This window comes from Pipistrellus kuhlii, unplaced genomic scaffold (assembly GCF_014108245.1).
Source record: "Pipistrellus kuhlii isolate mPipKuh1 unplaced genomic scaffold, mPipKuh1.p scaffold_m20_p_1, whole genome shotgun sequence".
Lineage (NCBI taxonomy): Eukaryota > Metazoa > Chordata > Mammalia > Chiroptera > Vespertilionidae > Pipistrellus > Pipistrellus kuhlii.
In genome coordinates this window covers 51460650-51488269 of record NW_023425404.1, presented here as the reverse complement: position 1 = coordinate 51488269, position 27620 = coordinate 51460650, and the positions used below count along the sequence as shown (strand labels likewise).

The window sequence follows — 27620 nt, the reverse complement described above, 5'->3', positions numbered from 1 at the left end:
TATCTGGGTAGGTGTTTACTTACGTAGTTTCCTGTTAATGAAATTGTAATAGTAACAGCAGTAGTTGGTAGTAGTAGCAGAAGCAGCAGCAGGGCTTGCACACCAATGTGAAAAGCTTCAGTGAATCCCCCCGGCTCTCCTAACACATCCTTCTCCCTCCTCCCCTAAATATTCCTGGTTAAAGTCTGTTTTTATCAGAGATTATCCTTTAATCGGGCTCCTTTCTGAGTGAGGTAAATATTATTTTTGCTCCTAATGCAGAAAAACCTGGAAATTGAACTTCTAAAACTAGAAAAAGATACAGCAGACATTGTTCATCCTTCTTTTTTGGGTAAGTGGTTTGGTTAAATGGGTGGGTAATTATTAGAATTTCAAGTTTTTCCTGGATTGCTTTAAATAAGCACCAGGCATTATGATATACCATTATTTTTTCAGGTGTTGCCCCAAGGCTAACAAAGTTTTCTATTTCTATGTTCAAACAAAAGTCCTGATGGCTTGCAAGTGCAAATTGCATAAAAAGTGACCAAGGTGGGAACTCCTCAAAATTAGAACTTGAAAAAACAAAAAAAGGCTGAGAAACTTTTCAGATTAAAGGGGACTAAATGGATTTGACAGCTAAATCACAGTGTGTTCATAGATTAAACCTTTTTGCTGTCAAGGACATTATTGAGATACTTGGTGATATTTGAATATGGGCTGTATTAAATATTGATAGTATTGTGCCAATGTTAAATTTTCTGAATTTGATACTTGTTTATATAAGAGATGGGAAATATATGCTGACATTTTAAAGGTAAAAGGTCATGATATCTGCAACTTACTCTCAAATGGGTCAGCAAAAATATATATGTAAAGGTGTGGAGAGAAAGAGGACAAAAGAGAGTCTATATTCAAGTGTTATCAGGTTGTGAGTCCAGGTGAAATGTATATGGCAGTTCAATGAACTATTCTTGAAACTTTTCTCTAAGTTTGAAAGTTAAAGATTTAAGTCCTAGCTAATTAGAGCATCAGCCTGAGGACTGAAGGGTCATGGGTTCTATTCCAGTCAAGAGCACATACTTCAGCTGCAGGCTGAATCCCCAACGCTGGTTAGGGCGGGTGCAGGAGGCAACCAGTCCCTAAGTCTCTCTCTGTCTCTCCCCCTCCCTCCCGCTCTCTCTAAAAATCAGTGGAAAACATACCCTCAGGTGAGGATTAACAAAAAATAAAAGTTTAAAAGAAGAGGCCATTAACTGAATTCTAGGGCAAATATTGAAATGATCAGAAATAGCTTACAAGACAACTATTTGTTTTTTAATGTTTGTGTAGAATATTAGAGGCAGAGATAGGAAAGGAGACATTATTTGAAGAATACAGCACTGGCTATAAAAACTGAAATAGATGTAGAGTTAAAAAACAGATTTAACAGTAGGTTTGGTTGTCAATAGGAAAAATAAGATAAAATGAAATTGATATTAGAAATAGCAAAGGGGAGGTATTTACGAGAGCAATGGTGAGATAATTTTGGCTGTATTAAACTAAAGGAAAGAAGATTTTTAAAAATATATATATTTTATTGATTTTTTACAGAGAGAGGAAGGGAGAGGGATAGAGAGCCAGAAACACCAATGAGAGAGAAACATTGACCAGCTGCCTCCTGCACACCCCTCACCGGGGACATGCCCTTGACTGGAATCGAACTCGGGACCTTTCAGTTCGCAGGCTGATGCTCTATCCACTGAGCCAAACTGGTTTTGGCCGAAGTAGAATTTATTAGTGATTTCAAAATGTACTTGTCCTGCTCTTGCCAGTCTGCCAAGTGGTTAGAGCACTATGCCTCTTACCCAAGGGTTGCAGGTTCTATTTCTGGGTCAAGGGCACATACCTGGGTTGCAGGCTTGATCCCCAGCACCAGTTAGGGAACATGTGGGAGGCAACCATTTGATGTCTCTCATTTTCTCCCTCCTCCCCTCCTTTCCATTCTCTCTCTGTTTTGTTTTGTTTTGTTTTTTTCATAAAAAACTACATTTTAATTGTGAAAGACATATGATAAACAAATAACTTGTCAAGTGGTGAAAAGTGGTATGGGGGAAAAAAGAAAGCAAGGAAGAAAATAAGAAGGTTGACTGAGGAGGATTTCTCCTGGTCAAGGAAGGCTTCTATATAACGTTTAGATGACATCTGAGCAGAATTCAAGATCCGCTTGAAGAGCCCGTTCTCCTTAGGCGGGAGGCTCACGGGCATCGTTCCCGCTCCTCCCGCTGCTCCCGCCACCGCCCGCTGCTCCCGCCACCGCCCGGCTCGTTCAGTGTGTTTGTCTGACCACCGCGGTTCCCTGGCGGCTTCAGCCTTGAATGCCCCATCCACCGCCGCGACCGAGCCCTCAGGTGTCATCGGCGTCTCCCAACCGCGACGCCCCTTTCCCCTTCGTTGTCTTTTTTCTTTTCTTTTTCCTTTCTCACTTTATACGCAGCCGCCGCTTCCTCCCACCCACCATGGGTCTCTGTCGGCGGTTCACGTGGTAACTGAACGGACCGACAGAGGCAGCCCCTCCTTTCCATTCTCTCTAAAAATCACTCAAGGATTTGAGTGAGGATTACCAACAACAAAAATGTTTACTTGTCCTGTTGCTAACTATACTTACTGTTTCTGGTTTGTGTAGCTCAAAAGTGTCAAACTCTGCAAAGCATGAATAATCATTTGGAAGCAGTGCTGAAAGAGAAGAGGTCCCTCCGGCAAAGACTGCTGAAACCCATGTGCCAGGAAAACCTGCCTATTGAAGCAGCTTATCACAGGTCAGACTAAAAAGTAGACATTAGCAACTGCACGTTTTCTGAAGGTAGTTTAAACGAGTAGTTTTTTCATAGCATAATTCATTGAATAATATATTAGTGATTGTATCTATTAACATTATTAACGCTGATACATTAAACCAGAAAGAAAATCCGTGGCTTTAAAAGTATAGCTATGGTGAAAAGAAAGGTATTCCTTTGTTCATAGTGTTTTGGGAATTATAAATAATGATTTTAATGATAGAAATTAGATCCATAACATAGAGTAAATTGGGTAAAGTCATGTTTATTGCCTTGTAGATTACGTATAGACTGTTTTCTATGAAGTAAAGTTATTGTTGCATTAATGTTGCCTACGTAGGGTGGGGCAAGAATAGGATTACAATTGTGAGTATTCGAAACACAAAGCTAATTCTTGTATTATTGTTATTGTATTATTTTCCATATGAATAACTGAAAACCTACTTTTGTCCCACTCTGCATATACAAATTATGTTGGGGGAGTTTAACCAGGGACAGATGAAAACAATATCAATTAAAGGAGGGGAAAAAACTGAGTTCTGGTCTCATCTCTGTTGTTTATATGCATAGAAGACTTAGACAAATGATTTAAATTTTTTGCCTCAGCTTCCCAGTCCATAGCTGCTTTCTATTCCTTACTTCCTTATGGGTGTATTGCAAGTACCAAATTGAAGATGTAAGTTATTATCTACACTAATAAAAGAGAAAAATGCTAATTGACCGTACCTTCGCTACACCCACAGCCAGTGAGTATGCAAATTAATCCAACAAAGATGGCTGTTAATTTGCATATCTGAGGGAGGGAGGAGTGAAGACTGAAGACAGCATAGAAGAGGGAGGGAAAGAGGAAAGCAAGGCGGCTGTCAGAGGGAAAGCGAGAGCAGGGCTGCGGCGGTGGCCACTTGCAGGAATCTTACTGCAACAGGCCCCTAGTTAGTAATAAAGTAAAGAAGAAGGCATCTGGAAATCTGATTGCTGACTTTCTCCACCAGTGCCTCACTAACTGACCCTGAGCAAATCAGTAGCTTCTCTTGAGTATCAGTTTTTTTTTTTTTTTTTATCTTACAGTAATATAATAGATATACAAATTCCAATCTTGTAGATTTATTCAGTATCTATTCAGTACAGTAAAATACCATTAAAGTATATATTATACATTTTATATATCAAAAGAACTGAATAATGATTTTAAAGCATCTTGCAAATGCAAAGATTCAAAGTAGTTTTATTTGTAGACTATTTCAGTGAAGTACATTTGTTCTTATTGTCTTCACTCATCAATGAGAATTTGAAATGGCTTTATCACTGACTTTTCCATGAATGCAGAAAGGTTATAATTGACTCACTAGGTTGATTGTAATTATTTTATCTCATATTGAAAGTCCTAATTAAAAGGGGAAAAAGAGAACACAAAATAGCTCCACTAAAACAAAATAGTAATTGACTTTTTTTCTCTCCTTTCAGATACATGGTACAATTGCTGGAGTTGGCTGTGACTTTTATTGAAAAATTGGAAACCCATCTTGAAACAATTAGAAATATTCCTCATTTAAACACAAATCTAAAGAAAATGAGCAAGGCTTTAGCCAAGATGGATATTTTGGTGACTGAGACAGAAGAACTGGCAGAGAATATACTCAAATGGCGAGAACAACAAAAGGAAATTTCTTCTTGTATCCCAAAAATATTAGCTGAAGAAAATTATCTTCAAAAATATATTATAACAACATAACACCTTCTTTATCTTTACTTCTAAAGTTCGTGTCCAAACTATTAATGCCAAATGATACAACTGATTCAATAAGCAAAAATGATTTCTTTTTGCTTAATTGTATGTAGTCATGTGAAGTCCATATTTAGTCAATGATAACATGGATATTTATAGGCTTTACTGCTAGCAATACTCAAAGAGCCCTGTATGTAAGAGTACTAAAATTCCAAATTCATTAAGGCCAAACTAAATTTTCGGTTGTGTGTATTATATATATATATATATATATATATATATATACACACACACACACACACATTATTATTATTATTTATTTTTTATTTATTTATTTTGGTTAATCCTCACCTGAGCATATTTTTCCATTGATTTTTAGTGAGAGTAGAAGGGAGGAGGAGAAACAGAAACATGGATGTGAGAGAAACACATCGATTTGTTGCCTCCTGTACATGCCTTAACCAGGGCCGGGTTCAAGCCTGCAACTGAGATATGTGCCTGGACCAGAATTGAACCCAGGATCCTTTAATCTGCTGGTCAATGTTCTATCTACTGTGCCTAACTGGCTATGGCTCTTTTATATATTTTCATTCCACTTTTGAATAAAACTTATGAAGATCAAGCATAACTATGACAGTTTATGAGTATATTATCCAGATCTCAGGCAGACTCTATCTGTCTTTTTTTAATTCTTGTTTCTGAATTAGAGGAGTCTTGAATCTAAATATAATATATATTGATTATTCCTATGAGATTGTCACTAAATGTGCAAAAAGTAGTAACATACTATCTTTTGTAAGGCTTGCCTGCAAGATGGGTCCTTTGTTGGTATCTGAGAACTTAAATTTCCAGAGGTTTCCCTTCACTCTCAATAATAATAGTTGTTTTCTCTGATTAATCTATTTGTACAGTGTGGTTTGTGCTGAACACCTGCTTTCTTTCTGGAAGTCTAAAATTTTGGTACATGCTAGGCAGAAGGTACCGTTACTAGCCTGCAGAAATAACTGAGCCTGGCATCTCTTTCATAGTAGACATTGCACAGTGTTACAACTCAGGTGCTGAAGGAATTAAGCACATCCTATGTAACTTCTGGCAGAGGACTCTGGAAGCTATCTGTGCCTGGTTTACCCCAGGCTTTGTCCTGTATAACTTTTCCCTTTGCTCTTTTGATGTTATGTTTTTACTGTAATAAATTATAGCCGTGAAAACAGTGATATACTGAGTTCTGTGAATCCGCCAAGCATGTCATCAAACCTGGGTAGTGACTCTGACACATTGAGCAATTCCTGAGGCTGTTCACTGACAGCCTTAGAAAGAGGCAAAGAAAAAGGCACATTATGGTAGCTCTTTTAGAGGTTTATATTACAAGGTACTCGGGTATTTTACCTATCTGAGATTATTGTGCGTCTAAAAGGAAGTGGTATACTAATATTTACTAATACTAAACCTCAGGATGTATCCATTTGTGTCAATACTGTAACTATTCCTGGCTTATATTTTTAGATGTGGGGTTCTCTTTGTTTTAAGAATGTGTGCATCAGCCCTGGCTGGTGTGGTACAGTGGATTGGGCATCATCCCACGCACCAAAAAGTTGATTCCTCACCTACTTACACTAGGTCGTTATTTTTATACTGTTACATTCTCTTTATCAGGGGTTGACCAATCCTTATATTCATCACACTCATCACAGTGGATGAATAAAGTAGTTGTTCATAAGGAAACATGATCATTGCCAAAATATATCGTACTAAAACAACCAGGGATCTTTTGAAGCCTACTTTCTTGATTTTTGTAAATGGGATATAAACTGGTCATAACATGTTAAACATCGCCTAGCACGTAAGTAAAACTTTTAGTTGTATTTCATCAGAAATCTGTTCAAGTCTTTTTATAATAAAACTTTTGAATACTCCCAACTGTAAAGCTATTTTGCCCCATACTGTACACAAACTATATCATTTATAATAATAATAAGAGTGATACATATATCACTTTTGCAAAATAGAAAATAAATCTAATTTCTAACAAATTGTGTGGCCCTTGAATTCTATGCAATAGGAAGGAAAGATTCTCTAACTTACACAATAAAAGTATAGGCAATACAGGCTGGCTGACTCACAAAAGCTTGAGGTAAGTTGAGCTTGAGGTCAACTTAATAGAGAAAAAATAATTTAGTACTGTGTTGTAGTCAATAAGTGCTGATCAGTTTGTGTGTTGTTTTTTTTTTAATTCAGTTTTTAGACTTGTGAACACTAAAAAAGTAGCTCTGGAATGTCTTTCTACTTACACTGGGAAGTGTGTCCCTTTCAGCATAATAATGATGCCACTTTGCGAGGACTCTTCTGGAACAATTGTGCTGCCACCTGGTCTTCCTAACACTTTTGTATTTTACTATTTCCTCTGGAATAGCACTGCCAGACCCCTGTTATTCTCTCAAATCTTAAAGGCAGGAAAATAGTCTGAGGAATAGGAAAATCCAAAGGGTCTCTCGATATGCAAAATATGGTAGAGTGGACATAGTGAAACTAATGTATTGTGGAATATCCTGAGATAACTAAGACAAATAAGTTACTCCACAATTTAGAGAATCCACTCATGTAATTAAGTTCACTTTGCAAATAGTATAATTTGAGATAGGCACATCACATTTTAGAGTTCTTTGAATTTTCCCTTTTTCTTTTTTGTCCCATTCCAAGTTATATTTTCCCCTGTACTTTTGGAAACATCTCATGCTTTTAGGAAACGATTCCCATTAGGATATGATGAGAATAAGCGTGCCATTATCAATGTGAGTCTTTCCTGGAAGACTAACTTGGCAGACTTCTAATGTTGCTATACTGGAATCTAGAGTGATAAAATAGTAGTTATATATCTTATTTGAGTTAGATATGAGTATTACTAACCCAGCTTTTTTCTCCATTTCCGTTTGCATGAAAAAATTTCCGTCCCTTCACTCTCATCCTGTGTGAGTTTTTTTTTTTTTTTTTGTTCTCGGGTAAGTATCTTGTAGACAGGATACATGTGGGTCAGGTTTTATTATCCATTCAGCTATGTCGTTTGATTGGAGCATTTAATAATTTACAATTAAGGTTAATACTGATAGGTAGTTATTGATAAGTACTTATTATGTGTACCTGTTAATTCGGATTTTGTAATCAAAGAAAACACGGTAATTTCAAGAGACACATCAAAAATGCTTTATTTAAAGTAATGTCCATTGCTAGCTACACATTTTCCTCATCTTTCAGGTAATTTGTTGATACCGTCCTAATAGAACTTTTCTTGTTTTGAGGCAAACCATTCAGAGACCCAATTTTCCACTTCATATGTTTGAAGGGCTGCTCTGACAGTGTGTGCCATCAATAGGAACAAGTGCTAATCTGAAGGAGCAAGGTCTGGTGAATACAGCGGATGGGTTAATACTTCCCAGGCAAGATCTTTTAACATGTCTTTAACTGTTTTTGAAGTGTATGGTGGTGTGATATCATGAAGCAAAATTACTTTGCAGTGTCTTCCGGCATATTCTGGTCATTTCACAAAACATGGTTCAAATTGATTATTTGTTGTCAGTAGCGATCAGATTTATGATTTCACCTGGTTTTAGAAGCTCCTAACACACCACACCTTCCTGATCTCATCAAATGCAGAGCATTGTCTTTCCGAAGCAATTTGGCCTTGTAGTTGATGTTGATGGTTAACCTAGGTCAACTCATGATTTTGTGCTTTTGGGATTCTCAAAATAAATCCACTTTTTAGTGCCAGTCAAAATTGGATGCAAAAAAGTCTTTCATGCTGTTGAAGCAATATTTTACTGGTGATTTTTCAATTTTCCATTTGTCTTTCATTCACTTAGTGTGGCATCCATTTTCCTTCCTCTAAAATCTTTTCCATTGCTGGTAAATGATGGGAAATTATTTGCTGAGCAAAGTTTAATCTTTCTGCAAGTTGTTTTTGAGTTTGACACGCATCTTCATCCAATAATGCTTATAATTATTGGTCTTCAAACTTTTTCAGTTGACTTGGATGTTGTCTTTCATATCAAAATCATCACTTTTAAAGCATTTAAACCAGCATTCACAAGTATCTTGAGATGGAGCTTGTTCACCATAAGCTTCCCAAAGTATACGATAATTTTCAGCAGCACTTTCTTCAAAATAAAGTAATGGATTAGAACTTAGTGTAAATGCTTTATTTTTGGCCCAAAACTTGACATATGAAGTTTTTAAGCTTGCCAATACAACAAAATAGCATACTCATCAAATTGCATATTTATCAACATATGTGTAACTCTATTGAAAAAAATCTGCTTTGCCGAAACCGGTTTGGCTCAGTGGTAGAGCATCGGTCTGCGGACTGAAAGGTCCCAGGTTCGATTCCGGTCAAGGGCATGTACATTGGTTGCGGGCACATCCTCGGTGGGGGGTGTGCAGGAGGCGGCTGGTCGATGTTTCTCTCTCATTGACGTTTCTGGCTCTCTGTCCCTCTCTCCTCCTCTCTGTAAAAAATCAATAAAATATATATTTTTTTAAATCCGCTTTATTAACCAATACATCTGGTAGTTGTTATACTGCATTGTTTAGGGAATAATGATAAGAAAAAATGTCTGTACATGTTCAATACAGACACAGCCATTGTATTGTAGGTCTAACTGCTTAGTACACATCAGCAACAATGTAGTTTGTTGGCTTTTTTAAAATTTTTTCAATATATTGTTGCTTGGCTCTGCAGATTTGGAACCAAAGGATAGATAGGGAGGGTTGACTATATGCTTAAATCCATGATTTTATAATAATATTTAAAATAACATCAGTCATTAACCATCTTTGGAAAGTGATAGGGAACCCAACTTATTTTGACAATTGGTAATTGAAACAAGTATTTGTGCTGCTTTGCTATGTGATCTGTACTTCATCAAATAATTGATGAAAAGTTATTTTTTAAAATTTTATATGATAAATTTTTATGTTCAGATTATTACAGGTGTTCCTCTTTTTCCCCCCATAGCTCCCCTCAAAAGTTTCTTTTTATAGAAGTATTTTAACCCATAAATGAAGAATGGTAAAAGTAGAGTATCATCACTTTGCAACCCTATAAAATTATAATTTATATGAAATTTAGCATGTCCCCCCAAAATGTGTACACACTTTGAATAATCATATTAAATTTGAAAATAAACATAAAATGAGCTATCAGCTGTTAAGTGTGTATGCATTTTTATGTGACACCTTAAATATATGATACTAGGCACCCAATGTATGAAATTTGTGCAAGAGTAGGCCTTCCTTCCCCCAGCTTCCCTCCAGCACCCAGGACCTGGGCTTCACCTGCTGCAACACGCTGGTCAGTGGCCTGGGCCTCCCTCTGCAGGGCGATCATGAGGTGATGGCTGGGCCCCCAACCAATTGCATTGCACCCACCTTGGCTGGCTTGGAGCCAGTGGGTGTCATAGCATGGTCCTGGATGGTTGGAGGTCGTTCTGTTGCTCGGGCATTTGGATGATTTGCATATTATGCTTTTATTATGTAGAATAGTCTTCATCCCTGTTTCTGGCACACGTAGTTTGTTTCTATGATTTGGCTAATTGTGAATAATGCTGCAATAAATATGGAGGTGCAAATATATTTTCAAGATAGCACTTTTATTTTTTACAGTTAAATATTCAGAAGGTATTGCTGGATCATAAGGTAGTTGTAATTTTTTTTTCTTTAGAAACCTCCATACTGTTTTCCCTGATGCAGTGATTCTTTTCACTGCACAGCACAGTGAGTAGAGAAGCCATCAGAAGACTAGAATTTCAGGTGCATCTGAACTGTAAACCAGCTGCCCCTGCCCCAATACTTTAGGAGAAGAGACTGAGTAGGTGAACTGTTTCAGGTACATGCCTGATGTGACTCATTGTCTCTGTTACCACCACTGGAGCACTAAACGAGACTCCTGACTGCTCTCTCTTGGGTTCACATCCTTCCCCACTCATCACAACAGTCTCAAAACAGCAGTCAGAGTAATCTTTCAAAAACATAAATCATATTTTATTCTTCTCCTTAAAACTTTCCAGTGGTATTTATCTTTCTCTGATTGGCCTATTTCACTTAGCATACTGATCTCCATTTCATTTATGCTGTTGCAAATGGTAAAAAAAAATCACATAATCTCACTCATTTATGGACTATAATGAACAACATAAACTGATGAACAAAAACAGATCCAGAGACAGAGAAACCAATCAGACCGTCAAACCTCAGAGGGAAGGTAGGAGAAAATGGTGTAAGGGGGAGAGGTCAACCAAAGGGCTTGTATGCATGCATTTGGGCCTAACCAATGAACATAGACAACAGGGGGGTGAGGACATGAGTGGAAGAGATGGGGAGATAATGACACAAATGTAATAATAAATTAAAAAAAATAACTTTCCAGTGGTTTTTCCAGCTCACCTAAAATAAAATCTAAAAACTTTACCATGGCCTCATGCTATCTCTAATGACTATCACTCCATTGTACCCCACTAGCTTTCTTGCTGTTCCTCTAACATTCCTTGTTCTCTCCAAGCTCAGGTCCTTTACATTGATCTGTTCCCTGTCTTTGGAATTGTCCTTCTTCCAGATAATTGCATAATTTTTTATTTATTTATTTACTAGAGGCCAATTGCATGAATTTGTGCACAAGTGAGGTCCAGCTGCCCCCCATATATAAGGCCTGGCCAGAGGGGGGAGAGGCTGTGGGCAGTTGTCCAGCTGGCACCGCCCCCAATCCGGTGGAGGACTGATTGGGGAAATTGGGGGTGTGGTCAGCTGGGAGGAGGGGAGGCTGGCTAGAGGCGTGGCCAGCCAGGGGAGAGGCCACTCCAAATGAACTGGTTGGCTGGCTACAGTGCGTGTCATAGCAACCAATCATTCCAGTTGTTACAGTGTTCCGGTTGCTTGGCTTTTATATAGATAGATTTTTGAGAGAGAGGAAGGGAGAGAGAAATATCTGTTTGTTGTTCCACTTATTTATGCATTCATTGGTTGATTCTCAGAAGGGGTATTGTTCTATAGCTATAAAAGGCTAAGTTGACTTGAGCATGTGTGATAGTACATATAAAGCTCTTACTACCGTGTTTCCTCGAAAATAAGACATCCTCCGAAAATAAGACCTAGCGCATGGAAAGATAAGACATCCCCTGAAAATAAGACCTAGTGCAACTTTGGGAGAAAAAATTAATATAAGACACTCTTATTTTCGGGGAAACAGGGTAGTGCTAACGCATGTGTGTGTTTTGATCTGTCATTGTCGATCATGAATTTGGTTGACACTATTATAAAGGGCGAATAGTGATATTAAAATACTTCTTTTAATTAATTTCCACAAATTCATGCACTGCATCTCCAGTTGTTAAATAAATGAATACCTGCATCGCTTCCTCCCTTTCTTTCCCTCCCCTCCCTTTCTTGAAATCTAGTCAAGTGCAACCTTCCCTGTGAAGTCTTTCTTGAAGACCCTATATAAAATAGCATCTTTTTCCCTACACACACATAGAGACCATCTTCTTATCCTGTTTTTTAAAAAATGTCACTTAGTACCATTTGACATAGTATTTTTTACTCATTGTCTCTTTTCTCTGTAGGTTTCAATTTCCATGAAGGAGAAGAGACGCCTGTATCGCCAACGCCTTAGAAGAGCTTTGAACTCTTTTGGTAGGTACTCAGTGGTTATTTCCTGGACGAATTAATGAACCAATTCTGTCCGAAAGCATTCCCGCCGCGAGCACAGACACTGCCATGAGGTTTCCGGCACAATCGAGAGCTCGCCCGTGGGCTCCTTCACTCCATATGACTCCTCAAAGAAAGACACTGCTCTTCGCTGGGAACTGCAAAAACATCGGTGCTCTCCAGTTCATTTCTGCCCCTAAAATTTAACCAAAGAACTGACAGCCCGGGCCAATGCGGCGAATGAAAGTATTTAGCAAGTCACTTTGTAAACGGTAAGACGTTCGTCGAAGTTTAACGGATTTACTTGACTGCCATCAGCATTGTCAAGCAGCTGGAGAACAACAGCCAGTTCCCAGTGGAAGAGTCCTGGCCAGCCGGATGGGGACCCGCCCCGGGGACTCAGGATTGGCGGAGGCTAACCTGGCACCGCCCCGTCCGCGATGGGGCGGGCGTTTGGGCGTGGCTGTCTCCCAGGCTCGCGGGCAGGGCGGGGCGAGGCGGGATGACGTCATTTCCCTACTGGGCTCAGGATTGGCGGAAGCCTACAGGCCCCGCCCCTGTCGGCCTAGGCGCGCTCAGGGGCGGGGCCACGGGGAGGAGTCACGGGGCGGGTGGGGGCCGCGCGGGGCGGAGTGGCCGGGCCGGGGCTGCGGCTAAGTTGGGGCTGGTGATGCTGCGGCTGGGCCGGCTTGCCAGGCTTGGGCGGAGGCCGAGGGATGGCGAACGTGCGGGTGGCCGTGAGGGTGCGGCCTCTCAGCAAGAGGTGAGTGCGGGCGGGAGGGGGCGCCTGAGGCGTCAAGTGAGTGAGGAGGACGAGGTCCCCGCCTCCCCGCTGGGGGGCCATCCCACACAAAGTGGCCCAGCGGCCGGGGTCCGGAAACCTTAGAGGCCTGGCAAGGGGAGACCTCGGCTTGAGCTTTCGCGTTGTGCCCCGGGGGATAGCGGTTCCTGGATGGACAGGGTGGGCTGCCCCGCTTCGGGGCCCCGCCAGCAGATGTGAGGGACCACAGCCCAAGTGTTGAGGCAGGAGTTGGGCGTGCCTGGCTGGGTTTGTGGAGAGGGCTGCGGAGCGGGGCTGTCAGTCTCCGCGCTCTGCCCGGTGGCTCTCGGTACTTCTGCGGGTACCGAGGCGGCATTGTGGGTGCACGTGGGTTTCTCTGCGAAGGTGTGGAGAAAGCCCGCTTGTAAGGTCTGAGAGGGAAACTGAGGCCCAGAGAGGTAATGGCTTCATGCTATGCTAGGTAGCAGAATCGTGCAATAGGGGAAGTTATTCTAACCCCTTCTTTCGGCTCAGCGTTGGCAGCGCCCGTTTCCTCCTGGGTGAATCTGATTCTGCACCTCTCAGCTCTGGAGGCATCTAGTGCCCAACCACGTGATTTCTTCCCCTTTTCACTAACTTTGCATCCGTAGGTTTGGGAAGTCAGGGAAAGCTTCACAGAAGGGTTGGTGTTTGAACCCCACCTTTAAAAAAAAATCTTTATTGTTGAAGGTATTACAATATGTCCCCCCCTTTTCCCTCACCGACCCCTCTAGCTCGCTCCAGCCCCAGACCCTCACCACCCCACTGTCTGTGCCCATGGGTTATGCATACATGCATGAACTGTTTTTTAAAGACCTATGAGAGTTTGCTGATAGGTGGAGAAGGTGTAAAAAAGCACTGTGTAGTAAAACACTGAGAGTAAAGGACTCTTAGACTATTAAGAAACAGGTAAGTTTGGTTATTTGGGGAGAAGGTATGTGGAGGGAAGTGAGTAATAGGACATAAAGCTGTGGAGAGTGTGATTTGGGACCAGTGGCACATATTGAAATTGTTTGGGACGTTAACAGATTTCTGGGACTATCTTATGATGGCTTGAAAATTGGGCAGAAGGCTCAAAAAGATATTGTCTCCCATAATAAAATTCGGTGCTAGCAGGGATTGTGTTTGTCCTGATATGGAGGTGATTGGCTTCAAAAAGTCATGTAGCTGACAGAATAATGAGGAGAGGAGTGAGATGGGGGTAGAAACAAGAAAAACAGAAAAGAAAGTAGGAAAAAGGTAAAAGGGGTACAATGAAGAAAAAAAGGAAAGCATCACATGCCTGAACTGCCCCTTTAGACTGGTAAATTGATTACATCTGGCTTCTGCTTTACCAGGTGTGGTGGCTCAAGGTTGGTTTGTTGACTTTTTCTTTTTCTTTTTGTTAATTGTCACCCAATGATATTTTTTTCTCAAAATGGGAGGGGAAGAGACAGAGAGAAACATTGGTGTGAGAGAGACACAGTGATCGGTTGCCTACCACACATGCCCCAGGATGGGGATTGAACTTGCAACTGAGGTACATGCCTTTGAGAAAAAAAAAAAAAAAAAAATATATATATATATATATATATATATATATATATATATATACATATACACACACATACCTACACACACATATACATACATACATATATTTGCCTCCCATACATTCCCTGACCAGGGATAGAAACCAAAACCTAGGTATGTACTCTGACTGGGAATCGAACTCACAACCTTTTGGACAATCCAAGCAACTGAGCTACCTGCTTTTAAGTGTTCTCAGGATAACAACATTGACTACTCCTCACAATAACTTCTCTGTTCCTTGGGAACTAAGAATTTATAGTTGCATGGATTAGATTAAGGAAATGCTGTTGAAATGGAATTGTTATTTGCAGTCACAGTAGAGAATAACATCTCATTAAACAAAAGTGAGATGGAAAGAAGGTCGCAAAGCTTATTTACTGAGCTCGTGGGAAGATCCTTGCACAGCAGACAGTAGTTTGTCAGGGCTGCAGATGACATCCAGGTGCGAGTGATTCCAGCCGGCTGAAGATTCAGGAACACGGGTTCAGGAGTAGATCTGATGCTTTCAGCCACTTATGGAGACAGACACTGTGGCTATGGAGGCAGGAGTAGGGAAACATTTTGTCCCAATAGCACTGGGCTCAGCTTCTCTTTTCTTGGTTAAGAAAAAGAAAGTAACGTTTTTTTTTTATGGGTTTGGGTCTCGTTTCTAGGGAGGTCAAAGAAGGAGGAAGAATTATTGTGGAAATTGATGGCAAAGTGGCAAAAATCAGGAATTTAAAGGTAAGCCTGAAATTGTTTTCCTTTTTCTCTCCACTCAGGGGCTCGTATCATAACAGGGCTTCTGAGGTGAAAGTGTGTATGTGCATTTGTTTAGAGAGGGAGAGTGTAAGAGCTTTGCCCAACCGCCAAGCAAATATTAAAAAAATAGGAAAAAAGTGCCGGGCATGTTGCTGCTGCAGCTCAAGTTCCATCAAATAGGATGAGCTGTTTTGGAAACTGGGCAGTAGCCTCTTTGAAAGTAAACACAAGGGACGCATGGGAGGCAGGCATGGCCAGCTTAGATCATGTTGGGGACAGTCCATGTGTATACTTAACTCACCTGCGCCCTCGTTAGACTTTGTCCCAAGCCTCTCATTTCGAATCATTTGGTCTAGAGGTGTGTGCATCTGCTAATGCAGGATTCATCTTGGCCACAGGGAGGACCAAATAAGAACCTTCAGATCACAGAAGAGAGTAAGTCACTAGGCTGAGTCTTATTACAAATTCTCTTTCACAGATTTGATAGATTTTTGAGTCACAATTGGACAAACTCTGAGTACTTCCTCCTTTACCCCTCTCCACCTCTAAGGCTAATTTGCTCCATCCCATTCCTCTCTTCCCAGGCTAGTGAAAGTGATTCTTTTCCTTGGCCTTGGAGAGTGGAGAGTAACAGAGTGAGGGTTATCTGGACCCCAGGCCTCCCAGCCATGTCCACTCACGTATTACTCTTGTGATGTGATGTTTTCTTTTGTCGGTAGCCCTCCGCTAAAAGAGAACAGGAACCGTCAAACTGTCAACAGGAGCTCCCTGGGGACAAAAGACCTTTTATTCTTTGCTGCCTCTTACTTATATCTCTGTTGCCTAATCACTTCAGCTGCTTTGTTCCGAGAGATCATATTTTTGGTTCTTAATAATTCCTGGCCAAGATCAAACTCGAATCTGCCTCTTGCATACCTTGCTGGCTGGTTGCCTCCCTGAGGTCAGTTATCTAAGAATCTCTTGGTCATTCTGACAGCCCCATTCTACTGTGATCTGTGGATCCTACTGCTAAGCCTTGTCTCTCCCTGTCCAGAGTCTGAATTTTAAATAGAAAAGACAGGCATTTCTGTGAATAACGCCATTCTCCCCAGCACAGTACCTTGAGGTTGTTGGTACAATTCCAAGCTCTGGCCTCATTTACCTTGGGCAGTTGGATTGGTCCTAACTCTTCTGTCCAATATGCTTTCTATTTCACTGTGAAATCCTTAGGTTGATAGAGCCTGTCAGCCCAGGGACTAAAGTATTCATGTATTTCTGTACCTGCTGTAGAAATACTTACTGGGAAAAACGATAGAGATAAGAAGATGCCTGGAGATGTGAGGTTTCTCTCCCAAGGTGTTCTATATCTCATTTGTAGGCAGATATGTGATAGTATGATAGATAGATATTTAATTAATTCTCCATGGCTTTATCAAGATGAGGACAGAGGTTACTTGTGTGTTTTTTTAGATAGATATCATAGAGATTCTCATGACCAGTTCAGGTCTTGCTAGCTACAGCAGAGAGGAATCTAGTGGACTAGCCAGATTCTGGTATTATATTATAATAGAGAAGACACTGGATCCTATGTTTGATTTTAGGTGGACAGTCGATCAGATGGCTTTGGCGACTCCCGGGAGAAGGTTGTGGCATTCGGCTTTGATTACTGCTACTGGTCCGTCAACCCAGAGGACCCCCACTATGCATCTCAGGATGTGGTAATGTCATTTTTCCTTCACTCTAATCAGTTTTTTGTAACTGTATAATTATTGGGAAATTAACATGGAATATGGACCCTTCATATTTCTTACTTATGGTAATTTGGTTAGAAACTAACGATGTTTAATCTAAAAAGTGGTAGTGAGAGACATCAGTTGCAGAAAGAGGAAAGGACTGCTTGCTCAGGGCATGGGACTTGGCTAGTGTTTATTTAGGCTTCGGGCTCAGTATGACTCAGTGGGTACAAGTCAGGTTAGGTAGTGGTCTGCTCCTATGGTAAGTGAGTGGGCTCATGTCAAACTTGGCCTTGTGTTGCATGCAATGGAAGGGCCCAGGAATCCTAGAGGCTAGTATCTTTGTGCCTCAGGCTTATGCTTCTAGACTGAGTGTAAAGGGCTAGATAGCTCGTCTGCCAGCCTGCAATGTACATAAGAGGTGAATTCTGTTGATCTGGTGAGGATTGAGAGAACCAGCTAAGGCTGTTGGTTATGCTTCCTGTGTCTGGTAGTGCTGCCTAGCTCTCTCACAAGTAAACGAGGCAGCAGGTCTTACCAGGTGGATGGATCTACAGCAGCATTTTTCAACCGCTGTTCCGCGGCACACTAGTGTGCCGCGAGATGTTGCCTGGTGTGCCGTAGGTGCAGACAAGACAAGAATTTTATGATTTTTCACTATTTTGTTTACTTAATATTTCATAATAAAGTAATTATAAAATACTTTCTTTGTGTTTATTTGATTCCTATTCAAGAGAATTACTTTATATATAGTCAATATAGGCACAGAGTTAAATTTTTTAACATTTTCTAATGGTGGTGTGCCTCGTGATTTTTTTCATGAAACAAGTGTGCCTTTGCCCAAAAAAGGTTGAAAAACACTGATCTACAGGACTTCCCTCTGTTTCTGTGAAGCAACAGCATTGTTCTGATTTGTCCTGTCCAAGGTCATGACTTCAGTCCCCATGCTGGCCAGCAAGCCTTGCCTCATTCAATTCTATGACTACAGACAATAACCCTCACCCCAGGAACCTCCAGGGATTCTATGAAAATCTATCCCTAAAATTAGAAATATTATTTATTTGGCCTTCATGGACCAGTATCATCATACTTATACATCTGAAAGAAAACACTACAGGAGTATGTCATTAAGAAATATCATTGGAAAGGGAAATCTTTTGTGGGGGAACCCTGGACAGCAATTGCCTATCTGCCTATATACCTTTGAATAAAAAGCCAAAGTGTTTTCTAAGTATTTTAGTCTTTTTTGTTTGTTCGTTCATTTGTTTTTGTTAATCCTCACCTGAGGGTATTTTTTTCCATAGTTTTTTAGAGAGTGTAGAAAGGAGTGGGTAGAGAAACCCAGAGAGAGAAACATAAATTGATTGCTTACTACAGGAGCCCTGACCAGGGCTGGGGATCCATTCTAAAAATGGGACACATGCCCTTGTCCGGAATCTGACCTGGGACCCTTCAGTCTGCCGGCTGGTCCTCTATCCACTGAGACAAACCAGCTAGGGCAGTATTTTCATTTTTGGTGAAACTTTCTAATTATGCCATAAGAACAATGTTATTGAGTGACTTAGAGGACAGTACTGACCTTCCATTGATGCACATTTCTTTCTTTTTAAAAAAAATATATTTTATTGATTTTTTTCACAGAGAGGGAGAGTGATAGAGAGTTAGAAACATCGATGAGAGAGAAACATCGACCAGCTGCCTCCTGCACACCCCCTACTGGGGATGTGTCTGCAACCAATGTACATGCCCTTGACCTGAATCGAACCTGGGACCTTTCAGTCCACAGACCAATGCTCTATTCACTGACCTAAACTGGTTTCGGCCGATGCACATTTCTAAAGATGATTGGATAGTTCTAAACCTTTTGAGGGGAACATGTGGAAACAAGACCAAAGGCCATTGTGGTATTTGTTGTCTCTGTGAGTTCTTTCCCCTATCTTTGTAGTCAAACTGGATTTGCTGTAAATCCTCGGCAGAAAAAGGCAGAGTGGGCATTACATGGCCCCTGCTGAGCCTTCTCTGTCCTTTGGAGATGAAGGAGCTGGCAGGCGCAGGCTTGTCTAATGGTTCTTGATTTGTATCCCAGCACCCAAGTATTGCTGAGGTGTCTGGTTACTGGTATTTGTACTTGTTTTACTGAGATTCTCCAAGAAAAGCCAGGAAAGAAATCGACTCTCAAATAAGAGGATGGAATGTTTACAGCAGTTCACAGTTGTGACTATTTGTGACATAGAAGGCAGTGCTCTTCCTATTAGTAGAAACTGTGAACATGCTGGTAGCTATTTCAGTCCTCACTGGCCATAGCACACTTAGAGCTGGCTGTTCTGTAACTAAGAAAAATGAACTGTTTTGTGTAACATTTGATACAATCAATAACCTGGGAGGTGTGTGTATATTTGCAAATAAAAAAACTACATATATATATCTCAATAAGCTGGGGTATGATTTTGTGTGAGGCTTACATTTTACAGTTATGTAGTTTAAATGTATAAACATAATCTAGTGGAAGCTTAGAAGTCCATAGATGAGGAGGATTCATAAATATGACTTTTCCTTTGTTGCCTCATATGATTTGAAGTTTGATGGAAAGATCAAATGGGATTTTGGTCAGGAAGCCTGTGCAGAGAGATAAAACCGAGTGTCCCGAGGTTGATTCTGTTTGTTTATTAATTGTCTAAGAAAGGCCTCATTGGTCCCAAGGGGAATCAGGATAGGAGAGAGAAGCAAAGGAAACTTTGTCACAAGATGGAGTAGGGCCAGAGGTCCCAGAATGGTATCAGGACTCACATCCATATGATTTGGTCAGAGGATTTTATTACTTTAACACAGACATTAGAGACTAGACATTATTCTAATCACTATGGCTCTGAGCTCACCAGGGAGTAGGAGAGGTAGATCATCCTAAAATCATAGGACTTGGGATGGGAAGGAATAGAGGTATCATCCAGTTTATCCTCTTCCAAAGTACAGCTATCTTCTCTGCAGCATTGGTGATCATATTTAGGAGGTTGTAGAGAAAGGGGTCAGTCTTATTGAAGTATAATTTAGATACAGTAAATTCACCCTTTTAGTGTACAGTTCTATGAGTTTTGACAAGCACAGTTGTGTAATTTACCATCTATACTAATAAAAGAGTAACATGCTGCCCTGACCAGTTTGACTCAGTGGATGGAGCGTCGGCCTGTGAACTGAAGGATCCTGGGTTCAATTCTGGTCAAGGGCATGTACCTTGGTTGTGGGCACATCCTCAGTAGGAGGTGTACAAGAGGCAGTTGATCGATCTTTCTTTCTCATTGATGTTTCTAACTTTCTTTCCCTCTCCCTTCCTCTCTGTAAAAAAAAAAAAAAATGCTGAAACCAGTTTGGCTCAGTGGATAGTGTTGGTCTGCAGACTGAAAGGTCCCAGGTTCAATTCCGGTCAAGGGCATGTACATTGGTTGCAGGCACATTCCCGGTGGGGGGTGTGCAGGAGGCAACTGGTCGATGTATCTCTCTCATCGATGTTTCTAACTCTTTATCTCTCTCCCTTCCTCTCTGAAAAATCAATAAAATATATTTTTAAAAATCAATAAAATATATTAGAAAAAAAAGAGTAACATGCTAATTGACTTTACCTTCAACATGCCTATCAGCCAATCAGGAATGAGTATGCAAATTAACCAAACAAAGCTGGCAGGTTAATTTGCATATGTGGGCTCTGAGCTGCTGGGGGTGGAGGGGTGCTTGCATTGTTGTCATGGTGACAATGCAGGCGTTCTGCACCACCCCAGCGGTTCAGGGCCTTGGGGCAGTGTGGGAAGACGGAAAGGCGGCTCCAGGCTGGACCTGAAAGGCAGCTCTGCCAGAGCGAAGGTGGTGCCAGCAGCCAGGGGAAAGAGGGTCCATTTTTGCACGAATCTTTGTGCATTGGGCCTCTAGTTATATATAAAACAGTGCATCACCCCCAAATTCCCTCATGTTGCTTTGTAGCCACGCTGCTTCTTACCCCCACCCACTGGTAACCACTGATTTGTGTTCTGTCCCTACAGTTTTACCTATAGGATATCTATAAATCTAATAAAACTGAGTGTAGCCTTTTGTTCCAGGAGGTCTACAAAAGTAATAAAACAGTGTGTAATCTTTTGTGTCTGGCTGCGGCTTTTTTTTTTTTTAGTTTGGTTTCTATCATGTAGTCAAGATTCATCTCTGCTGTTGTGTGTATAACATCTTATTCTGACCTTGATTCAGAATTATTTAATCTGCTTGCCCAGAAGGAAACTCATGGCTTTGGAAGCACTGATTTTAATTGCAAAGAGGGGCCACATCCTTGGAGGACTGTGCCTCCTCCATCTCTAGGTCTCTTCTTGTTGTGAAGGAAGAACTATCATCACCCTCAGAAATACAGCTCTGATTTCAGAATATCCAAATATCTGAGGGAAAAACTTCCCCCACTGGCTTAGAGGAATTTTGAGCAACATTATAAGCTATTGCTGGGTAGATGTTGACAAAAACTTCACCCATTTGAAGTTGGTGCAGCCTCATCGTATTCGAGAGTTGAAGGGAACTTAGCAGCTATCTAGGCCAAGGTTGATATTTTGACCAGATAGTTCTTTGTTGTTGGGGGTCTGTCCTGCGCACTGTAGGTTGTTTAGCAGCAGCGCTGGCCTCTACCCACTAGATGCCAGAAGTAATCCCAACTATGATAATAAGAAATGTTTCTAGATACTGCCCACTAATTTATGGCAGTTCCTCATGTTTCAGATATAGCCGTGTGTCTCACATGGGGTTATACAGGCAGTTAATGCACAAGTGTTACTAGACACCTGCTTCTTATGTTGGTCTTTTCATTGCATTGTATCATTCTTCCTCCCTCTTTTCATATTTTATGGTCTCAAAAGATAAGTTCAAGATTCCTTAGTACTTTAGCCAGTCCCAGTTCTTAGTGGTGACACACTTGAATAAATAGATCACGTGTCAACAAACATGGGCATCTAGAGAACAAATCAGCTACACATTCTACTGAGAAGAAGTTTTATTTGTTAAATATCCATACATTCTTTTTAAAAATATATATGTTTTTATTGATTTCAGAGAGAGGAAGGGAGAGGGAAAAACAGAAACATCAATGATGAAAATCATCAGTGGGCTGCTTCCTGCATGCCCCTTACTGGGGATTGAGCCCATAACCTGAGCATGTGCCCTGACTGGGAATCAAATCGTGACCTCCATGGATCAACCACTGAGTCACACCAGCCAAGCAAATATCCATATATTCTAAAAAATATTTTTTTAAATTGATTTCACAGAGGAAGGGAGAGGGAGAGAGATATAGAAATATCAATGGTGAGAGTGGATTATTAATTGGTGCCTCCTGCATGCCTGCCCCTGGGGATCGAGCCCACAACCATGGCAAGTGCCCTTGACCGGAATCAAACCCACAACTCTTCAGTCTACAGGCCAATGCTCTATCCACGAGCCAAACCAGCTATAGCTATTTTTTTTTTTTTTTTAAACAGAGGGAGAGGGAGAGATAGAAGGAGAGGAAAAGAAACACTAATGTGACATCAATTGGTTACCTCATGTATGCACCCCTATGGGGGACTGAACCTGCAACTTGGGTATAAGCCCTGACTGGGAATTTAACTAGTGACCTTTCAGTGCATGGGATAACACTCAACCAACTGACCCACACCAGCCTGGGCTATCTTTTCTTTTGATTATCTCCCAAAATATATTAAATCTATATTATTTACTTCATTTTATAGGTAAGGAGCTATATAGCACAGAAAGCTTACAAGACTTGGCCAGTAAAGGTAGAGCTAGGAATCAAATCCAAGACTGTCCAAATCTAAATTGCATCCTATTTCCACTAACTCCCAAAGTTAAAAAAAAAAAAAAAAAATCCCATTTAGTCTACTAGTGACCCGGTCATTTCTTTATAAATATTATCTCGTTTGATACTTCAATAGCCTAAAAGGTAGACTATTTTATCCTTATTTTATAGATAGTTGAGAAAATTTAGGTTAAGAGATGTTACTAGTACATATTCTGGTCAAAGTCAGAAATGAGTCTTAGATTTGAACACAGGATCATCTTAACACAAAGTTCATATTCTTCACTACACTGGAATGTAAAAAGGGGGTGGAGGGAAAGGGATAGAGGAAAAGGAAGGGATGGAAAACGAGAGAAGGGAAAGGTGAGAGAGAGAGAAAAGACTATAGTGGATGGGGACTGGTAGGGGTGACAGGGAATCATATCAACTATCTTGTCCATTACCCCAGGACCCTAGTGTCATTAGCTTCTCATTCATTTTTAAAATTTAAAAGAAATTTCAACTACAGTTTACATTCAATATTATTTTGTATGAGTTTTCACAGTTCAGTGGTTAGACAGTCATATACTTTACAAAGTGTTTCCCCCCACATTTCTAGTTCCCAATCGGCACCATACATAGTTATTACAATATTATTGACTACGTTCCCCATCCCCCTGACTATTCTGTAACTACCAAATTTGTACGTCTTGATCTCTTCACCTTTTTCACCAAGTCCCCTCGCCCTCTTTTCCTCTGGCAACCATCAGTGTGTTCTCTGTATCTATGAATCTATTTCTGTTTTGTTTGTTCATTTATGTTGTTCTTATATTGTCCACATATAAGTGAAATCTTATGGTATTTGTTTTTCTCTGGGTGACTTATTTCACTCAGCATAATACTCTTCAGGTCCATCCATGCTGTCGCTAATGGTAATCCACTTCTCATTCTTAAGGCAGGTTGTTACAGGTCTAAATTGTGTTTTTAGTCTTTGTTAATATTTGGACTTGCCAGAATTGTCCCACATTTTTATCTGGCTTGAATCAATATTAAAGTTAGTGTAGTTCTCCTCTGAAGTTAAACCTGGATTTGTATTCAGGCACAGCCACTTAGCTGACTTTCTTTGGAGAAATCACTTAACCTCTCTGAGTCCTAATTTCTTCAGCTTATTGTGAGGAGGAAGTGAAATGCTAATGTAAAGTACCTAGCCCAGGGCTTGGCAACCAGGAGTTGAATAAGGGAGGTCATGAGTGCTGTGGCTTGTTGTGTGATTACCATGATCTCTGTATGAGAGAAGCAAGGCCCATGCTTCTAAGAGCTGAACTGGATTTGAAAGTCTCTTCTTTGAGTCCGCTTATGATCCCTTCTGGGGTCAGCGTGCTCTACCTGGAAAATTAACTTCCCTCCCTTCCTTTGGTCCAGAACATCTGTTGGAGCTGGAGTTCTCTGCCGAGCGTATTGTGTTTGGGTGATTGTGTGTTTGTAAAACTTTCCATGAGGAGCATTAACTCAGCTTTACCCACCAAGGACTGTAATTGGCTGTCAAAACAAGTGCAGACTGAGTCAACAGAAAGCACGTCCAGAAACAAAAAGCTATCCAGCCCTTGTTGGAAAGCAATTGCTCATATTCTCCTGGGAATCTTTACTTTAAAATGGCCTGTTATTTAGCTAAAACACAATGCCTAAAGCACTTGTAACTTTTCCAGATAAAAAATCACGTGAGTGAGCCAGAGGTTTCCTCCCCACAACCACTTAATACAAAACTGAACTTACAGCGTCAATGTGATTGCACGTGTTGTCTTAATAGTTGTTTAGTCTCCACATACACTGAACATCAAACAGTATATCCTTTGCCTGCCATTAAAGAGGAGAGAGACAGAGACAGAGAGCGTGTGTGTGTGTGTGTGTGTGTGTGTTACAGAGACTTTAGCTTGAGGATGTCAGGAACTTGGAGAGTCTTCAGAGGACACCCCCGCCCCTGCCCCAAACGATTAAAGGGCCCCCTGCAGGAACCAGGAGGAAAGCCACTACTAGTGCAGCACCCTTGTGTCCATTTTGCATGGAATAGGCTAGGGAGGCGGTAATAACACACTGCAAGTACAGAACATGGCGATTTTAGCAGTTTATTGTGCATTAGAATCAGCCAGTCTTCTTTGCCATTAGGATAAAATAGGGGATTCCCAATTAAACATCACAGGATATGTATTTAGAACACGAAAAGTAACTTATGCAGAATCTTTAAATTCTGTTATGTGGTAGTTAAATAGTTGACTTTAGAATTCCAGAATGCTGATATTAGAAGAAATGCTAGAGACCACTCAAGACGCTTAAAGACAAAGGCCTATAGATTTTCTTTTTTTTTTCCTTTTTGACCACTCCAGAATTGTGTGTAATGTTGTAGGGAAATGCCTGTTGTTTATTCTAGTGACAGGGACCATGAACTGCAACACAGAGGTTCCTGCATGGCAGGAAATGTGCTCTTAGCAGAATCCCAAGGAAAGGTGTTTTTCTTTAAGAGGGGACCTACTCCTGGCTCTGTGCGCAGTCAGGGTGAGGCAGCTGCACTGTTGCCATCTAGTAGAATGGGGGAGGATTGAGTGCCTGCTATTATAGTGTGACCAGGTTGCACTTAGAAGCAGCATTTCTGTCTGGGGATCTGAACCGATGATAAGATAAAGACAAATGATCTATCACTTCATGCCTCATTAGGTGAGTACCATGAGGTGGAGAGAAGGAGTATGGCCTTCACTTTTTTTTTTTATGCCTCACTTCTTTGGTATCTCCCTAACTTGGCATGTGAATGAAGGCTTTAGGGAAAGAGTCAAGAAGGCAGAATAACTACTGAAACTAAGGAGGGACTTAAGAGGCACAGAGGAGGGGGAAACATGAAGAAGAAACACAGGTGGAGAAGGCAGTTGAGAGTTCATGGAGGGGAAGATGTTGTCAGTATCCTATCATTATTTACAGTTGATATTGCTAACTTCATTTTAGGGATAGGCTCAAATAGGTTGAGTAGCTTGCTTTAAGGTCCCACAACCAAGTGATGGAACAAGCATTCCAGCCTTTTACTGTGGGACTCCAAAGTCTAAGCTCTCAAATGCTGCACTACATACAGATCCATTTCTGTTTTTTCAGTGCTACACATTTTAAATTAATGGTTATCGTCAAATTAATTATTCAACTTAGGGTTCAGTGGATGAGAGATAAGTTGGGACTTTGCCTTTTATTTATTTATTTATTTATTTATTTATTATTTTTTTAAATATATTTTTTATTGATTTTTTTACAGAGAGGAAGGGAGAGAGACAGAGAGATAGAAACGTCGATGAGAGAGAAACATCGACCAGCCGCCTCCTGCACACCCCTCACCGGGGATGTGCCCGCAACCAATGTACATGCCCCTGACCAGAATCGAACCCGGGACCCCCCAGTCTGCAGACCGACGCTCTACCACTGAGCCAAACTGGCTTCGGCTTGGGACTTTGCCTTTTAAAAAAATATATATTTTATTGATTTTACATAGAGAGGAATTGAGAGGGATAGAGAGTTAGAAACGTCGATGAGAGAGAAACATAGATCAGCTGCCTCTTGCACACCCCCTACTGGGAATGTGCCCGCAACCAAGGTACATGCCCTTGACCGGAATCGAACCTGGGACCTTTCAGTCCACAGGCCGACGCTCTATCCACTGAGCCAAACCGGTTTTGGCTGCCTTTTGGATCTCGTTACCTGTTTTGGCCTTGCAGTATAGGTAAGTTAGGGAACCGTAGACTTAGTCCCTCTGTGGATCCCCTTTCCCTAATGCATACATGTGCAAGGGAACTGGGAGCGTGTGGGCGTCAAAGCATTTTCTCATGAATATTTGCAGAGCTGGGTACATTCCATCACCAGCCCTATTTCTTTCCAACCAAGATGGAGACAGAAGTAGAATGGAGAGAATTTTATAAGAAAAAGCCTTTTTTTGTGTGTGCAATAACTGAATGGGCTCTGCAGGCATGAGTGGGGGAAGGGAGATCACCATGAGTATTTCATTTCAGTATGTTTCCTCTGCCAGAGGCACAGCTGCTCAGCTCTGTAAGCATGTCCATGGGCTGAATTTTAAAGGAATAAGATCATTTTCTTGGCTTCATCTAACTCATTTTTTCCCTCTCTAGAAACTTGATTATGACTCTTCAAAGACTCAGAAAAATCTGAAAAACAGAGATTCTTAACTCTTATTGTTTGCTGCTGGTGCTAGATGCCTATACAAAAATGAATAGCAGAAACTAGAGAAATATTTTAAAATGCAAAAAAGCTTGTTTGGATTTCTTTTTCCTCTGTGAGCCAACGGTAACGAGAATTTCTGGTAGCAGCTGTAGTTGTTGAGATCTGGACAGAGAGATTCTCTGGAGGGGAGGCATGCCTTAAGCTTGGTAGTCAGTTGTAGACCTGGGCAGCCTAAGCATAAATACAGAGTCCTGAGTCAGTCCTTGACATTACGTAAAAGTTCTCTTGCTTGCAACTGCAATGCTGAGAAGTACTCCTGTGCTCCCATTCCTTTTACACTTGAATTTACCCCGGAGTTTAAAAGAATTGTCAATTGCTTAAAGAGGAGAAGTAGGATGATGTTGATGATTGCTTTGAGAGTCTTTGGAAAAACTGACTTGCAAATAATCTAAACAGGAAGACATAAAATGAAGAATAGCCGTTTGAACAAAAGGCGTGTGTCCACCACAGTAGTGCCCAGGCAGACTCTTAGCAGCAGGCCTCTCCAGAGGAAGCCCCTGGTCCGCCTTGCTAGGTGCTAAATTCTCTCCCA

General features: G+C 40.9%; 2 protein-coding genes across 9 annotated transcripts in view; both read left to right on the top strand.

Moving 5' to 3' along the window:
* The window catches only part of HAUS2 (HAUS augmin like complex subunit 2), a 30103-nt gene extending 25332 nt beyond the window's left edge, over positions 1-4771 (top strand). For 4 of the 7 annotated variants that reach the window (XM_036444856.2, XM_036444841.2, XM_036444822.2 and 1 more), the window contains 3 exons: positions 262-331; positions 2642-2774; positions 4257-4771. In XM_036444856.2, coding sequence (XP_036300749.1) covers positions 2668-2774; positions 4257-4524 — 375 coding nt within the window. In that variant the 5' untranslated portion in view covers positions 262-331; positions 2642-2667 and the 3' untranslated portion in view covers positions 4525-4771. The remainder of the gene's footprint in view (positions 1-261; positions 332-2641; positions 2775-4256) is intronic. The other 3 variants (XM_045583492.1, XM_045583494.1, XM_045583497.1) reach the window with 2 other exon arrangements.
* An 8055-nt stretch (positions 4772-12826) lies between these two features.
* STARD9 (StAR related lipid transfer domain containing 9) overlaps positions 12827-27620 on the top strand; it is an 82404-nt gene continuing 67610 nt past the window's right edge. For both annotated transcript variants that reach the window (XM_036444795.2, XM_036444789.2), the window contains exons 1-3: positions 12827-12970; positions 15232-15301; positions 16900-17016. In XM_036444795.2, the coding sequence (XP_036300688.1) occupies positions 12924-12970; positions 15232-15301; positions 16900-17016 (234 nt within the window). In that variant the 5' untranslated portion in view covers positions 12827-12923. The remainder of the gene's footprint in view (positions 12971-15231; positions 15302-16899; positions 17017-27620) is intronic.